We start from the raw sequence: 16998 nt of genomic DNA on the forward strand, positions 1-16998 counted from the left end.
TATGGAAGAAAAATCCGGAGGTGCCGAGGCCGTTGCAGCTCCATAGCAGTCCATCGCCACCGCCACCACTGCAACCTATTTTTTTGATAGGTAATGAAGACCCGAAAGGGTAATCTTGACACAAAAAATGGAATCAGCTCAGAGTGCATGAAAGCAATATTACTTTCCATACTAAAATCTGGTTTTCATATTTCATAAAATTGGATTTCAAAAATCATATATTTATCAAATGGCCCATCAAAACACAAGTTTCCATAGAAAAATGTGGAATCAACATTTTGCATCCAAGCCAGCTAGATCAACTCTAGTTTGGATAGCGTTGAGACAAGTGAGGTTAAAAGTTTGGTTGTCGCTTGTTTGGTTTGAGACGTAATCTTTTATTTCCGAGTGGGAAAAAACAAAATCAATAAATACTGGGGAGGTTAACTAACATACGAAAATATCATTAATCAATGAAGTGGCTCAGAGCAAACAAAATCATCGACACAGACGTAAGCCTGCTTCATCGTCTATGGCCTAACTGATAAATCAATGCATGTGGATGCATTTCTCTTTCCTCTTTCAAGCAAGGTTTGTGCCTACTCTATATCATCCATATCTTTTGCTGCCCCGCCTACTTTCAATTGTTGTTGTCAATCATAATATATTTTAAGTGGGTTATGGTGGTATCGCATTCTAGAAGGATGAAATGAATTTTTGAAATCCAAAACACTTCAAATCAAAGAATGGAAATTTCTGCATTCACTGTTTTTTGAGATGACTCTATGATAGTGGTGTGTTGCGACTTCCTGCAAACTCAAAAGTAATAATTCAATGCATTTATTGAAAAGCCAGCTGGTGAAGAAAACTTAGAAAAGTTTCATTGGTGAAATTTAACGTTATACCACTAGCAGGAGTCTCATCTCGAGCCGTACAAGGCCGGGCTTTGACAACAAGCTGATTTGGCCCTCATGTCGTCCAAAAAGCCCATTGGCGCCCATGTTCAATTAATTACCCGGTACGCCTTGGATTTGAAACCAGAACACGTGTGGGGATCACACTGCCAATTCATACAAATTCAAATCAAATATGATATGAAAATTTCTAATTTTAAAAATACAAAACATATCCAATCAAAACACTCAAGTAATAATTTTGGATTTGAATAATCGATCACGTTTAGTGCACGTCTTTTTGTTTTTTTCTCATCAATAATACGAGTTCAGATTTCAGTCTTATTCTATTGTATGATAAACCAGCATTTGGAGGATCTGAAACTGAATGGACCCTTTCTTCTTCTGAACAGAAGAAGCAAAATCCAAACGGGTAATATTTATATTGCAGTGATATTTGAAGATCTTCCCATCTCACTCGGCCATTGATAAAATAATCCCACGACTTTTTCCACACGAATTTCCATTGAAAATGTCTTCCCCTTTTCTTCACTGCTTCCTTAAATCCTACTACTACTTCTCACTTCTCTCCTTCCTCCCAAGTCCCAAGTCCCAACCCAATCAAGCACCGTGTGTTCGCCAATTTTCCGAGACTGACTCGCTACCTTAGTTTCCAAACGATTTCTCTTACTGGGTCAAGTTCAAGCTTACATGATATGATACATTTCAAAATTCAAATAAGGCATCCTTCCGACTAATTTATTAGGGATATGCTTGATTTCCGAAAAATGTGTGAAAAAAATTGGTAGAAATTTTTTTAAAAAAATAAATTTAAAATTAATAAATTATTTTCAAATGTAATCTAATTTTTTAATGCATGTTTAGTCGCAACTTTTAGTTTTTGTTTTTTTAAGATAGAGAATTAGGAATTTTTATACAAAATATAGGTATGTCTTATTTACATAGAAACAATTTTTTTTTTTAATTTAAAATTTGAAATGTGTTTTAAGGACATATTTTTTTATATGAGTTCTTATTTTTAAAAATAAAAAATAGATAATGCGTCCAAAAGCATTCAATTGTAATTTGAAATATATTTTTTATTTTTTATTTTTAAAAATAAAAAAGTATTTTAAATATTCAGATTATTATATATTAGAGTTTTAGAAGTTATTGCTTTCTATTTTTGTTTTCAAGACAAAACAACTCATCAAGTACTAATTAATTTTTTGTTTGGAGTAATAAATGATTGTTGTTTTATTGTTTATTTCTAAAAATGAGTTTGACATTGTTTTTTTTATAAAAAAAACGTTTTAAAATTTTTTAACACATAAAATGATAAAAATTTAGAAACATGACAAACGGGGTCTAAACTGTTAGGACATAAAGAGGATAAATATGTAATAATGTTTGTCTCGGGAGATAGACAATAACCCACATGATGGCTTGAGGCCCTCAAGTCAAGTCCCAACAAGCTGTGGATGCTGAGTGGAGCATCTAGAAGCCCTACAAAAACCATTTATCATTTGATGAGGAAGAAAGTAAGAATTGATTGGAGCGGCATGGATGATGGACCCATTCAAACCCTCCTAAGCAAGGCTTTGTTTGGGTGCTAACCCCTTCCCCAAGTCAAAACATCATTTCATTCCATTCATATAGAAACTTCTATGAAATTTATATTTTCTGAACCTGTATTTGACTATATATTATGGTCGGATCTGTTATTCAAACGCCTGCCCTTCATAATTCATAAGTAGATGTGACTCTTTCCCATTCTAACAATCAAAATCCGGTCCGAAACCTCTGTAACACGCAGCGATATCCATTTTCAGATGTTGAATCCTTTAATCTGTGGCACTTTCCATCCAGAAGATGATGATGACGATGAAGCGTATTGGAGCACTTCCTCGACAACCAGAAGATCGAGAAGAGGCAGGGACAGCAAGAACCCGTATTCGTCCCGCGGTCTCGACAAGTTTTCTGCACTCTTGGCCGATCTTGAAGAGAAGAGGCAACAGATATACTCTCAGGTTGGCTCGCAGGACATCTCTTTCGTCCGCTTCGCTTACTCCAATTCAAATGATTGCGTGCCTATTGTGGTGAAGTTGAGGGATAAAAAGCTGGAGAATATCAAAGACAATAATGTAACGCATCATTCAGCTCAGGTTGTGGATGACAAGTTCCCCATCGAGGCCGGCGCTGCTGCCAACGAATTCAAGCAATCTGGCCTGGAAACGGATACAAACACCAAGAAGAAGACTCCATTCTCATGGAAGATTTGGGTGGGCAATTGGAGGCAGCCTTCATATTACTTACCGGCGATTATAATCTTTATATTGTTTTTATTGACGGTGTTCGGGCGATCAGTTGCGATACTGTGTACCTGTCTGGGGTGGTACCTGGTTCCGGCCATAAAGGGAGGGAGCTCATTAGATACCAAAAAGCCAACAAAGAAGAAGGAATACGTGAGAAGAAAGAGTGATAAGATGGTGGTGAGTGATGGATCATCCTCTCCTAAAACGAATAAAACCAGAGCAGTCAACGTCACGTCCCCTGGACAACACGGCCATCGGAAAAGCTGGTGACCTGACTCCTCTTTTTCCCTTTTTTATTTTTTTTTCTTTTTATACGCCTTAAATTTTTGGGTTTAGGAGTTGGATTGGATCGGGAATTCAATCTGACTTTCACACGTTCAATTGTTGATGAATGTAAATTATGAGCGATGTGGGTTGAGTTAGAAGGCAGAGAACAGCCCATGTCATGTTAATTTTGAATGACATAGTGGTTTTGTAAATGTAATCTTGTTAATAATGAAATTCCTTTCTTTTTTTTGGCCCTTTTTTGATCATCTTTAGACTTGAGTTTGCTTAAGAAACTTTTTTGTTCCACTCCTCCAAATCTCCATCATGTGGCTCTGTCTGGAGATATGGTTTAAGGAATGGAATGGGTTCATAATGTAAGAGTCGTGCCAATGAAGGCTCAAGGCAGCGTGATCATCGTGGGTTCTGACTTCTGATATTAAAGACTTATTGACCATGGATGATTCTAACTCCTAGACTCCTATAGCACCACCTGATTTTAGGCTTTGCTGCTCTTTTCAAACAGCAGCATCTGAATTCTGAAAATTTTCATGTGCAGATATGCTATTTGTATCTTCTAGCACTGATCTTCCCCGTTTTGTTGGAAAGGGGGTTGGGGATAGGAATCCAAGAAGGATCGCCATGTTTAATTATTTGGCTTGTACTCTTCTGTCTCTTTTAAACAGACTGCGCAAGCTAAGTTGCGTAGATGACTAGGAAGCCCTACATGTGATCACTTATCAGAAATCATGGCTGAGGGTGACTGAGCCTTAAAACCCCGGGCAGAAAGAAAACCGTGACCATTAGGATCTAATCTGTTCTGGGTGAGGCAATTTTAAACAATGCAAAGCATAACATTGCTTTGGCTGGTGATGATCTGATAATTATCCCATCTGATAGGCCGCTGGATAGAATAGTGGCAATGTTTGAACGGTAACACGAAGTGAAAACCAGAAGATAAAGAAATCGTCAAACACTAGGCAGCATATTCAAATTTCCCAAAGTAATTATTTTACTAAACTAACATAGAAATTCTATTAAGAACATTAAATTACGAGCAGAGTTTGTACATCAGGTTAACTCTTGCTCCATTCCTACTCTTGCATAAGGCTTCTGGAGCTATTTCTATTTGAGGGGGCAAAGTACATCTTCTGGGTTGTTCCACAAATATTAAAGCTCATTCTCACGTCTATGAGCTCCCAAACGACTCTTTTACCGCTGTGTTCTTCCCATTCGCTACTCCTGCATTTGAACACAAGGATTTGACATCATGATCATTTGTATAGTTTTTCTAAGTCTTATGCAGTATACAAACTAAAACAACAGTGAAAAAGAAGATATAAATATAAAATAATTCTCAAGTATTATCCAGTTCACCAAAATCTTTTTCTTAATGTCAGTGAACTGATAAGGTTTCTGAAGCCCCTTCAGAGACAAAATCTTATGGTCAGTTATTAATATCATTGGTTACTAACCTTGAACCTCTTAGGACGTGAATTGTCATATCCTGAGTGGGGGAAGTATGGTTGGCGTCTAGGAGCTCCACTCTTATAGCTGTCCGCTCCCATTTCTGGCATCCTGCTGCTCCTTTCTTGTGCATGACTTCTAGTGTTTCGGAAAAAGCCATCCTTGTCCCAACTTACCTCATAATCAGCCTTCAAACGAGACCCTTGCTGCTCAATAGCTATCCATATCAATTATTCTAGACAAGTTATACATTCAATTAAAGACAGGCAGCATCAAATATGATGCAAAACATTTACCAATTTCAACAAGTTTTCTGGGGAAACAAGCAAAGTCCCTTATTGAGAATACTATTCTTTACATCATACTGAATAAGGGATATTAATTAAACAAACAATATAAATTGGTCAAGATGCCAGAATTTGCCCTTGACATCATCCCATGCCTCATCAGGAGGCACACTTGCAGATGAAGTAATTGAAATAAAAAACTCATGAGATGAGAAATCTTGAATCAGCATACTCAGTATATAAGTGTCGCCTTATTCTTATCTGTAGCTGGCAAGTCAAAGACCAAAAGTCAACAGAAAATGGCTCCAACAAGTCATCCACCCCGCTGCCAAGTGAAAGACCCAAAGTCCACAGAAAATGGGCCCAATAAGTGATCCACCTGATTAAAACTGGTGATGATTGTGTGTGTGTGTGTGTGTGTGTGTGTGTGTTTTCTCTTTCGGGATAATCTGATTTTACACTATTACTTTAGACAGAAAGAAATCTTCAAACCAAATGAATTATTCACTTGCAATAATTGTTGCTATGGATATTCATTCTACATGTGCCAAAATTCTGGTTATGGTGCTTAAGAATTCATGCTTCATGGGTAAGACTCAAATACAATATGCACTTGGTAAAATCTAGCACACGTGTTTATCCCTACTCATTACAAAATAACAAAAATATGGACAATAAATCACAAAAAACTCGAAACAAACATTCAGGAGAGGAAGCTAGCGGTCTACCTTCTGCAATGAACGACCACACAACACCTTCAGAGCATTATAGAAGTCCCTGTATCTCTCAAACTGAACCACAATTTTACAGTGGAGGCCTGAAACTATGTCACCATCATTCTCATCTTCTTTGTCACCTAGATCATTGTCCTCAGCAACATTAAGATTCCTATCAGGCGAGAGGTGAAGCAAACACAAAAGGATAATATGCAATCAGGTTATGTCAATATAATGTAGGCGCAGGTCAATCATATTATTGGAAATGCACAATGACAACATGTTATAAGTTTCATGAGGTGATATCAAAACCAATAAAAAATATAGAAACACACTTCTTTATGAATAAGAAAATACAACTTAGGCATTGATGATGACAAAAGAATAATGGCAACATCAGGAAAGCATAGTAGAAGCTCATTTATGTAAAGGCAGAAACTTCATAAGCTTCACATGTCAAATTTCCTTCTAAGTAACTGAAATCAGGTGAAACACGTGAATTAAACAATATGCAATATGCTAACTCAGAATGTGGCACGCAACATATATTCCAAGAATTGCTATCATGAAAAATGGTCCGAAGATTTAGCTCTTGTTTACTTCAACAATATTCAATATAATTTGATGAAACCAACTAAAGTGCTCCCATCAGCTCTATACTCTATTAAATCCTTCCTAAACATAAAAGAAAAACATTAAAAAATATTAATTCGAAGTACCCAAAAACTTCAATTTTGTCTCCTTTGGTAACTGTCGTTCAGTGTATGGAACCAATACAGGTCAAGAAAGCCCAACAATCAAAAATTCAAAATGAATAGAAATTGTAAAGCGAGAGAACCAAAAGGATCAAATCATCCTAACTGGATCATCAGATGCACATTACAGACTGGATCCATTGCAACAAAATAGAGTACCTATCTGTAACTCGTCTAACGATTGGAAACAATAACTGACTTCATCTAAGATACTTGAACCAGGATGTCAGGCATTCAATTCTATGTTTTTTTTTCTAAGCTAAATTTTCTATTGCATTGGGGTATCTTGGTGCATAGGTGCATAGCCAGTGATTACACATGCTACTTCCTTTTTCTTATTATTATTTCTCTTTTCAACCATTAATTAGATTTTTCTTTGTTTAACAGGTGGTTGAGAGTATCAGTTATGAACATCCTATAAGAGGAGGCACCAACAGAGTTGAATCTGGGAAACTTCATAGAATTCAAGTCAGGTTAATCAATGACATAAGGTTAATGCTAAGCTTTCGCACCACATGCTCACTAGGACTCTTCTATTTGGAGTGACCCTTCCTTTTCAAGACAATGTGGTCAGCCTTCTGCCATTGATTCCAAAAATTCCACTGACTCGCCATGTCACATAGAGCTGTGTCTAGGAGCAAATCAGCAGACATTCAAATTTCTTTTGTACAAAAGAAGGGGCCATGACATGATTTGGAGGATGATTTTCTCTCATTTTCTCATTTCCAATTTTTCCTATTGATTACAACCAAAATAACATCCATATGATTATGGTAGAAATATATGAATGCGTAAGTCTTGAAAAGAAATGACCGGCATACCTTATTTTTCCAAAAGTGGAAAAAATAGTATGCGTAACCAACATGGACGGCTTCGATGAAACCCGTGGCTCTGCAAACCACCGCGATGGAGCCCCTCTCAACACAATTGTATCTGGCTGTTGCCTCCCACTCCCACCCCTTGAATACCCTGATGGAAAATACATCAAACCACGTCGAAGGAAAAAAGGAAAAGCGATCAGAACACAGGCAATTTATTTTGAGTTACAAACCGCGATTTCCAAAAGCATAGAAATCTTCCCAATCTTTCTTCATTCCTTGAAAATCATCTGTCGCCGGAATTGCAACACCTAGTCGGAACTTAACCCCTTCAAGATTCAACTCAATCCCATCCATTTTCTCAACAAGTGAGCTCTTCCAGTCCAAGAACTTCTTGTCGAGAACCTCCAAGTCATCTTCATTTTTGTTGTTGAGGAACCCCAGGTCGCGAATGAAGATAGTGCCGCCAGCGACTGGATCCACGCGCTTGCGCTTCTTGAGGTCTTTGAAGCGTTTGATGTGGAGGTCCTCTTCAGGGACGGTGATGGGCACATGGAAAGAGGTTTTGAGGAAGTCTATAAGGGCACGCTTTAGTTGCCACTCGTCTATGGGCTTCGTCACAGAGGCTGTTTCAGATGGGAAGATGGTGAGGTTCAACATCACGCGCGGTACGAGCGTGAGCCCATTTTCTATCTCTAGGGTTTCTGTTGGGCGGAGAGAATCTAAGGATTTGGTGCCCATCGCCTTCTCCGTCGTTCGTGGCCGCCGCTGGTGCGCCACAGCAGTTAAAGCGCAAATACAATAGACTAAAAAAGAAACGACGTCGTTTTCAAGGTCTCCGTTTGTGCCACTTACCCAGAAATGGGCTAAAAAGCCTAGAGTTCAGAGTGGGTGGGGCTAACAGGGTCCGTTCCTCCCAAACAATAATCAAATCCTTATACTTGTTTCTTTTTTTTAAACAAAAAAAAAAATTTATGAAAGAAGACTACGAAGTCAAGATACGTATAAATTCGATTACGAAAATTTGACTACCAAATGATTTATTATACATTACATATATATTTCTTATCTAGATAATATATTATTCTATCTGCTCCCCTATAAATATATCGATACTAATAAATATTTATATCATAAGATAACTTTTAAACATCCTCCATTAATAATATGATAGAATTACGAATATTACTCTTTTTATAATAATAATCTATAACTATTCCTGAGTTACCCTCAATCTCTAAATTTAAGAACTCATTGTTCTTGGCAGTTAATATGTCATCTGTTAAAGTCATACATTTCGAAATAATTATTTAAGCATTACCTATATGCTTACTTGCAACCATTTTTTTTAGTGTCATTAGAGTATATAATAACCCATCCTAAAACTCTTTTATTCTCTATCCTTGAACCATCAAAATTTAATTTGAATATTCCATTAATCGGATGAATCAAATGAATCTATTTTTCAACCATTCAAAAAACATTCCATCATTCAATTTGAATATAGGAATCAATCATATAATCTTTAAGATTTTGAAAATTTAAAGTGGTTTTCTCAATTATGAGAAAGGGGTTGGGTTGGATATTTTTTTTTAAATATTTAATTTATATGAATTCATACATTCCACAAGATAATATATATATTTTTTTTCATAGGATTCTTGGAAAATTTATAGTTAATTTTAGAATTTTTATACATCGCTTCAAATCGAGATAGGAAGTCACTTTTATAAGAGAGAAGTGTAAAACAACTATACTTAATGTGATCCCAAATTCTTTTAAACAAAACGACAATATTTAAAATTATAGTCAATATTTTCAATATGTATTTACAAATATGACATATATTTTGTAATTTCCAGTCTTCTAGCAATCACAAACTTGCAAGTAAGAAGAACATCTCTAATAATCAATCATTTTTAGTAAGAGACTTAATTTCCAAATCCAATGCAGAATTTTGGACATGGGATGCACCAAGAGCTTGCTTGTCGCCCAAATTACTCACTTAAAGGTAAACTTGTCATTTTTAGATAAACCCCAAAAACTCTTATCCTCGATAGGAGAAGAAATGATTGAAATTATTTTAATATCTGTTAAAACATTCGACAAAAGGAATGTTAAGATAAAAATAATATTTCATTCCTTAGTATCCCAATATATAAAATCATTCACTTTGACATCCAATGTAAATTATTTTCATCCATGAAATAAATAAGAAGCAAGATATATGCTCCATAGTCTATCTAGAAACAAACTTTTTTATCATCTCCTATGCATTATTTTAGGTCAGTTCCAATATACTTTTTATGATTACTAACTTCTTTCCGAATAATGGAATCACCACTATTTTTCAAAATTTAGAAAAAATTATTGTTTTTAATATATATATATATATATTTATTTATCGTGATTCTAACCCAAATGTTGTCATTATCCATGAAGATTCTCCACCCTAGTTTAGTAACCGAGGTTTTATTAACATCTTCATTCCTTCTCATTTTTAGACTTTTAGGTCTACATACTTCATCCGTACTATCAAAGGAAACCTTTAGCTTCATTAGACCTTATATTTGATTAATCAACAAATTCCTATTGCGTCTTTATTATTTATTTTTGTAAGTATAAAACAATTCATAAGGGACGGAGGTCACGGCAAATTAGCTTTATTAGAACTATTTTAGAAGCTAAAATAGCTTCCATGACGCCAACTTTTTGTGTGATTTAAGAATCCTCATAGATGGTTGGCACCGAAAGGAAAAGACTAGGGAGCCCCCAGTCCAATGGCGTGGCAGAATTCAACTGATCTAGACGGATGCACGCGTTTTCCAACTAGTAATCTATAAATAGCTGATACAGCCAATAAAGGCAAGTCAAAAGAGAGAATAAACGAATAGATTTTTGAGAGAGGGAAGGAGAGATGGGGTTTTGTGACTGCTTTGGCGGTGGCTTGAGCAAGCAGGAGAGATTGGAGGAAGAGAGGATTGCCTCTGAAGAAGCTCGTGCTAAAGCGGCCGAAGCCGCCCAGAAAAGGTTTTTCTCTTTTGATCATTCCTTTTAATTTACATATTCTTTTATCAATAGCTCTCGTATCTATCGATTTTCATCTTCCTAATTCTCGATTTTGGGAAGCGCAATTTGTGTTGCTTCCCCGGGATTCACGAAGGAGAATGCCCATCAGAATATGACGGGAACATTTGGTTTTATTCCTATCTATCTTTCTTTAGGAGGAAAATAAAATCACGATCTAGGGAAATTGCAGAAGAAATGGTTGAAAATTGTAACTATTTGGTGCAATAGAGTGATAAGTACGCGGATTCAAGATTATCCATGTTGCAATTCGGTACTATTTCCTCCAAAATAAACTTGACTGTCAAAAGTGTCACTGTTGAGAGCGTGGAGTGCGTGTTATCATATTACTCAAGATTTGTACTGAAATGCAATTGCAGGCAAGAGCAATTTGAACAATCTGCCCAAGGAAGAGCTGCACGGGCACAGCAAGCAGCCATGGCCAAACAATCTGCTAGCTCTAACAAAGGAGAGCCAGTTCTCAAGGTATGATGGGAATATTTCTTTCATGTTATGCTAGATACGTTGTTATCATAATTTTCATATAATAGTTTCAATTTTTTCACTAATCCCATTTTTTTGGAGCCCTGGTCCCTTGTAATCCTTATATGATTTTTGGACCATGCCCAAATTGGTAAGGAATAGATACACATCAGTTTAGCCCTTTTTATGGTTGGTGCTGTGGATGCAGTGGCAGATGGGATGAGCGTTTCAGCCTTTGGCCGTTCAATTTCAACTGTTTATTGTAAGTCACTGAATTTCAAACTAGTAATGCTCTTATTTTCATTTGTTCAATTTAGGTCATGATATCATTAATTGTCTATTTTTCTGCAGATTATGCTTTAGTAAATTGTTTATGGTAACTAATAAGTTAGAGAAATAATATAAGATCACGCTTCATCCAATTTAATGTTCATGGCAATTATTTATTTTTGTATATGCCTCATAACTTCATGATCTGGTCATCCTTTTGATTATTTCCATGGATCGCCCTCCAAAATTTGAATTTTAGTATATTACAAAGACAGGAATTGCCCTGATCTTCCATCAACCTTGGCAGTTCCTCATTATTATTAACTTATAATGTCTTTTCCTAGAAAAAGAACTCAGATATCTGGTATTCTATGCTCCTCAATTTCAGGGCCAAAATTATTGTCTGTAATTTCTAGCATACCTTCTTGATATGTTGTTTCATCTATAATGGGCACTTGTTCTTTATTGACTTTGTAAAGAGTTGGTAAAAATTAAACTAGATCAATCATATTGTCAATTGATCCACAAGAACAACTCAACAAAGCCTAAGTCAACTAAAATTTAATACAGACATGGTTTTGTTTTGTTGAGATTGTAAGAGAAATTGTAGGAAAGATTGTAGGAATGTTTTCCTCTGTATGCCATTGTAATCCAAAGATTTATTTTCTTTTTTCATATTGTTACTGACTTATAAATATTCTTGTAACCTCTTTCACAGAATACGGCCATATGATATGAATTCTCTTTTCCTTCAACACAGTATCAATGCATGGTTGCGCTAGAGCTGCCACTTTTCTTCCCTGATTGTGCCAGCATCTTCTTCCCCTCACTCAGCCCTCATATTTAAGTTGTTATCCCTCCTTGATACTTAGCTGTCTGCCTACATCTCAAAGCCACGACCTAAAACACTTTCACTTTTTTTTTTTTTTTCTGCCTTTTGGATGTCTAATCTTGCGTCTTGTTCTCTTGCTCAAATCTTGAAACTCGATTTCTTTCTTGGACATCATAGGTGACAAGATGCTAAACAAATACTCCCTCTACTATGAATCTATGACAAATGCTAAATTAAATGGACCTAACTGTATGCATGGTTTTGGGCAGTGGAGTCTTATTGAAAGTGTGTTGTAGGATTTCTCATATCCAAGCAAATGCAAAGTTATTAATGTTAGGGAAAAAACAGATGCACAGTGATGACTTGGGTTTGGGATAACATAGGATGAGATGCATTTAATGGTTTGACTCAATTCTACTTAATAGATTCAGAATGCATTGGCTGAGATGTATTTTTTCAGTTTTTGCTTAAAAATTATCTATCATATCTAAGAGCTATATCAAAATCTCTCTTGCTAACCAGTCAATAGATTAGTTCAATAATATTACTCAAACCTAAATGGCATGTAGGAAGGATTGAATATCTATCTGCCATTGACTTTTGATTTAGAGATTTAGAAGTGCTAGCAGAAGAATTTCACAGGACCAAATTCATTTGTGGCCTTCTTATCAAAGATTTAATAATCGCAAACAATGTGAACATTCTACTCTAGAAGCAGTAGAGTGCCCGTTGTCACCTCCACCAGTCTTCTTGGGGTCTTCAAATCTTGCTTTTGATCCCCTTATTGTTGTCTGTAAATGTCACTGCACTTGTACTAAACATCCTATACCAATTTTTTCTCCTATGATTGTTTCTCTTTCAAATCATTCTCTACCTCCCTATCTTCTATTACTCTTCCTAAGTCTCACACAAAACTCTTTCTCATCCTAACTAGGGGAAAGAAATGGAAGAGGAAATGAACGCTTTACTTTGGAATTATAGATGGGATCTTCTTGTTGGTTATTGTTGATTCTTTGCCATAAAATGCAACCCTAATTGTATTGTTGATAGATTGAAGACTCGTTTGGTGGTCAAAGGATTCATCTAGACCTACAACCTTTATCACACTAATTATGCTATCTGTGGCATCAAATCTAAACTGACCCCTTTGTCAACTTGATGTCAAGAATACCTTCCTAAGTGTGTGGTTCATGGTTCAACCATTCAGATTTTAGTCCAAAGAGGAGTTTGTTTGTTGACCATACTAGTGTATTTATAGACTCAAACAATCTCTCTGTGCATAGTTTGAAATTTTAATGAAGTAGTGTATCTCATGGCATGGCCAATGTTTTCAAAACCAGACCGGTTATTAAATCGAAAAAGTTACTTGTTCACCATTCATTGGTTAGACCGGTGGTTGAACTGCGATCAAACCGATGACGTCATAAATATATAATTTTTATTTTATTAAAATTAAAATCATTATAAAAACTTAAAATCAATAATATTTATTTTTCATATTTGATATTCTCAAATTAAATAATAGATAAACATAAATATGAACATATATATTGAAATGAAAGAAAAATTATATTATTTAATTTTATTTACATGTTAAATATCATATTATTTTATAATTTTAAAAGATATTAGGATATTTTACTTATATTATTTTCAAATTTATTATTACATAAATAAATATGATAAACTTAGCTAATAATGTAATTGTTAAGAAAACCAGCACCTGGTCTAGTGGTTGCATCATCACTTCTCTGAACTTTTGGTCAATGATTCAAGCCTGCACATCATAGATTTATGATATTTTTGGGATGCCACATTGGAAACCCTTTAAATTTAAAGTTCAGCTTCTTTACTACTGTGTTGCAATGGGTCATTAAAGACCACATTGAAGCCCAACCACCCTTTTGCCAAAATCCAAAAATTAGAAGAGGCCCATATTGAAGCCCAAAAGAAATTGACTGAGGAAACTGGAACTGGCTGAATGGTTCATTGGTTTGGCTGTTGAACTGCCGGTTAGTCCAGCTCAACCCCGGCTCAGGGGGTTCCTTGGCTCAATGTGTAAACCAAACCAAGCTAGTCTCTGGTCCACAGTTTGACGGGTTGGACCAGTCTGGTTTTTAAAACATTGGGCATGACAGAAGTTAAGTTGATATATTGTTTTTCAGAAGAATATGTCATGACTTTGTAATCTTGGTCTTACATGTATTATGTATATGAGATATATTACAATTGCGGGTGACCATAAGGGTATTGATACTTTGATTCATGACCTTAGTACCAACTTCCGCACTAAAGATCTTGGTAAGCTTCGTTATTTTTTGGACATTGAAGTTAAAGATCAAAAAGGTATTTCCTTGTCTCAAAGTAAGTACACTCTTGTCATCATGAGAGATACATGCTACCTTGGTGCTAAACCTATTGCTACATTTGTAGAAATCAATAAAAAGTTGAATCATAATGACTTAGTGGCTGCTCAGCATTATTAACTAATTTATGACCACTTCATAGGTTCCTCACTTACATGCAGTCATGAATTTTGAAATATCTCAAGGAAACTCTTGGTCATGGTCTTCAATATCGATCCTGAGGACATCTTCATATTAAAGGATACCCTGATTCTGATGGATCAGGATCTTCCTATGATAGAAATCAACTACTGGTCGCTGCATTTTTTATTGGAGGTAATCTTGTAACTTGAAAAGAAAGAAACAATTTTTTTTAATAGGTAGAAAAAGAAAGAAACAATCAGTTGTAACTTTTTCTAGTTTAGAGGCAGACGCTCTAGCAATGGCAAATATAGTATGGTGAATTCACTTGGTTGAAAATCATTTTGCCAAAAATTGGCGTATTGATACCAAATCTGCCTCCCCTATACTACGACAGTCAACTAGTAATCCATATTACTAGCAATCCTAATTTTCATGAATGGACAGAACACATCAAAGTGGATTGTCACTTCATTTGCTCAAAAGTGGATGCAAACAAAATCGCTACTACAGTTTTATCAGCAAAAAACCAACTAGTAGACATATTCACCAAAGCCCTTCCAAAAGAGGCCCTTGATTTCATTTGTGACAAGCTGAAAGTTATTAATATATACTCTCGAGCTTGAGGGGCAAGATTGTAAGAGATATTGCAAGAATATTATCTGCAAACATCTGTAATACAGAGATTTATTTCCTTTTTTTTTCATACTATTATATTCTTATCAATATCCTAGTAACTTCATTTATAACTTATGACTCTTTGAGAAGAATTTCTTCCTCTTCAACGTATTTTATTGGGCAAGTTTTATAAAACTAAGGATGCCAAAATTGGGAATCTTATTTAGATTAATAGAGGTTGTTCAGGATCAAATTGAGTATCATAAGATTCTGTAGAAGAGAGAATAGAGGCTTGCAGAATACCTTATCTTTGCCTATTCTAGACAATTTGGAAGGAAGGTAACCGATGAACTTTTGAAGGGATACACCACACAAATAAATCTCCTAAGAAGTCCCTTATTTCTAACCTATACGTGTGGTATCGCAGGTCTCTTCAGGATGATGTTCAAGCTGGTTCCCCATCCTGGATAGATTTTGTTGAGTGGTTGTGCACTAAGTAATAGATTGAGATTGTAATTGTTGGTGGTTGTTTCTTTTTTTGTTCTTAGATTTATACTTCCTGTGTACTCTATATGTGCCTCTTTTTGTTTGGTGCTTTTAATATATTACCATTTGCTGACCAAAAAAATTAGAAGGGAGAAGTTAACAATTAATACTTATTCCAAACCAAAGAAGCAGTTATCATTTCCTTTTTGCTACAAATTTTGAGAGGGCTATTTTGAAGATTGAAAAATTACTGAAGTAAGGTTATAAGTTTTCACCTCCATTTTACCCCATGAACATCTAAAAGTGAGCCATTAAAAATCAATATCAAATGTGCCATCCTCAATGGGCCTACCCCAAAATCATCCAATACATTTGATCTCTAACTCATTAACCTGTTCCTTTTCGAACATGCTTCAATTTAAATATGTTAACCCCTCACTTCCTTACAAATTGGAGAAGAAAATGGAAGTCACATTCTAGGGGACCCTTTTATGAATTCTTATAGACGTGCATGAAATGTTGATTATTCATGTTTACAAACTGCAACACCTGCGAGAATCACCTCCACAATCACCTCTCCCTGGACTTAGGACCGTTAGTGTAAAAGCTAAAGGTGTTCCTACCACGTTAGGCCATTGTGTGTGTGGGGTCGTTGATTTAATTTTCTACTGAAAACAATGTCTGAATATATTACTTTTTTACACTAGTGTGTTCTTTTTTAAACATAATGGATTTCTTCTTTTTGTCTAAGATTTTTTAGCGCAAAAGAAGAGAATCCTGAAGCCAAGTTGTGGGAAATTAAATTGAAGTCAGCTGATGAACATGATTTCCCCACAAGTTCTAATTTTTTTTTTTCCTCTGAAGCTATAGATAAGGGTTTACTGACTTGCTCATTTTTGTTGTGAAGGGATTCTTTACTGTAGGATCCAATCTTAATCTCTGCATTTGTCGTCCTGGAAGCGAGCAGTCAAGATCTCCCAGTTTACCATGTAATATATTGTGATTATCTGTCAATAAAATTGATTTAATCTTATGCAATATTCCTTCTCTGGTATTTTTCACATCCGAAACATCTTTTTTTTTTTTCACCACACATGCCTTTCCTTGCAGCTTGTTTTTTCATTCATCAACTCACATATTTGAAATGATTGTAAAGGAGAAGATGCATAGGTTCCAGCAACTATTCCACTCAGCATTTCGACATTTGATCATAAAGATGGCCGTTAAATTGAATGAATTTTATACTACCATTCATAAACTGCT

General features: G+C 35.5%; 3 protein-coding genes across 8 annotated transcripts; 2 read left to right on the top strand and 1 right to left on the bottom strand.

Annotated features, from left to right (window-relative positions):
- The first annotated feature begins 2290 nt into the window (after window positions 1-2290).
- LOC100259057 (uncharacterized) lies at window positions 2291-3708 on the top strand. Its single transcript, XM_002285309.5, has one exon. The coding sequence runs from the start codon at window positions 2705-2707 to the stop codon at window positions 3455-3457; it is 753 nt and encodes a 250-aa protein (XP_002285345.1). The 5' UTR covers window positions 2291-2704; the 3' UTR covers window positions 3458-3708.
- Window positions 3709-4417: 709 nt separating this feature from the next.
- Window positions 4418-8414, bottom strand: LOC100264229 (uncharacterized). Of its 4 annotated transcripts, XM_002285300.5 has the most exons (5): window positions 7728-8411; window positions 7498-7645; window positions 5934-6093; window positions 4927-5124; window positions 4418-4693 (listed from the first exon to the last, which is right to left on the bottom strand). In XM_002285300.5, the coding sequence occupies exons 1-5, from the start codon at window positions 8233-8235 to the stop codon at window positions 4688-4690; spliced, it is 1020 nt and encodes a 339-aa protein (XP_002285336.2). In that variant the 5' UTR covers window positions 8236-8411; the 3' UTR covers window positions 4418-4687. The 4 variants fall into 4 exon arrangements, with proteins under 4 accessions (XP_002285336.2, XP_059590700.1, XP_010664508.1 ...); XM_059734717.1 differs by lacking the exon at window positions 4418-4693 and having other exon boundaries at window positions 5026-5135; window positions 7728-8402; XM_010666206.3 differs by lacking the exon at window positions 4418-4693 and having other exon boundaries at window positions 5026-5153; window positions 7728-8402.
- Window positions 8415-10330: 1916 nt separating this feature from the next.
- LOC100255829 (uncharacterized) lies at window positions 10331-16796 on the top strand. Of its 3 annotated transcripts, none has more exons than XM_002283295.4 (4): window positions 10331-10524; window positions 10941-11046; window positions 11252-11305; window positions 16643-16796. In XM_002283295.4, exons 1-3 carry the CDS (start codon window positions 10412-10414, stop codon window positions 11264-11266), a joined length of 234 nt encoding a protein of 77 aa, XP_002283331.1. In that variant the 5' UTR covers window positions 10331-10411; the 3' UTR covers window positions 11267-11305; window positions 16643-16796. The 3 variants fall into 3 exon arrangements, with proteins under 3 accessions (XP_002283331.1, XP_059590421.1, XP_010664513.1); XM_059734438.1 differs by having other exon boundaries at window positions 10351-10524; window positions 16659-16796; XM_010666211.3 differs by lacking the exon at window positions 16643-16796 and adding an exon at window positions 14654-15974 and having other exon boundaries at window positions 10351-10524.
- The last annotated feature ends 202 nt before the right edge of the window (window positions 16797-16998 follow it).

This window comes from Vitis vinifera, chromosome 18 (genome assembly GCF_030704535.1).
Source record: "Vitis vinifera cultivar Pinot Noir 40024 chromosome 18, ASM3070453v1".
NCBI lineage: Eukaryota > Viridiplantae > Streptophyta > Magnoliopsida > Vitales > Vitaceae > Vitis > Vitis vinifera.

What these genes read in the sequence shown, in the direction of transcription:
- LOC100259057 (XM_002285309.5), top strand. Translation starts at nt 2,705, where the DNA reads ATGTTGAATCCTTTAATCTGTGGCACTTTCCATCCAGAAGATGATGAT.
- LOC100264229 (XM_002285300.5), bottom strand. Translation starts at nt 8,235, where the DNA reads ATGGGCACCAAATCCTTAGATTCTCTCCGCCCAACAGAAACCCTAGAG. An exon ending in CTATGCTTTTGGAAATCGCG is followed by an intron (nt 7,646 to 7,727) that starts GTTTGTAACTCA and finishes ATTTTCCATCAG; the next exon opens with GGTATTCAAGGGGTGGGAGT. An exon ending in GTGGTCGTTCATTGCAGAAG is followed by an intron (nt 5,125 to 5,933) that starts GTAGACCGCTAG and finishes GCTATTGAGCAG; the next exon opens with CAAGGGTCTCGTTTGAAGGC.
- LOC100255829 (XM_002283295.4), top strand. Translation starts at nt 10,412, where the DNA reads ATGGGGTTTTGTGACTGCTTTGGCGGTGGCTTGAGCAAGCAGGAGAGA. An exon ending in GCCGAAGCCGCCCAGAAAAG is followed by an intron (nt 10,525 to 10,940) that starts GTTTTTCTCTTT and finishes ATGCAATTGCAG; the next exon opens with GCAAGAGCAATTTGAACAAT.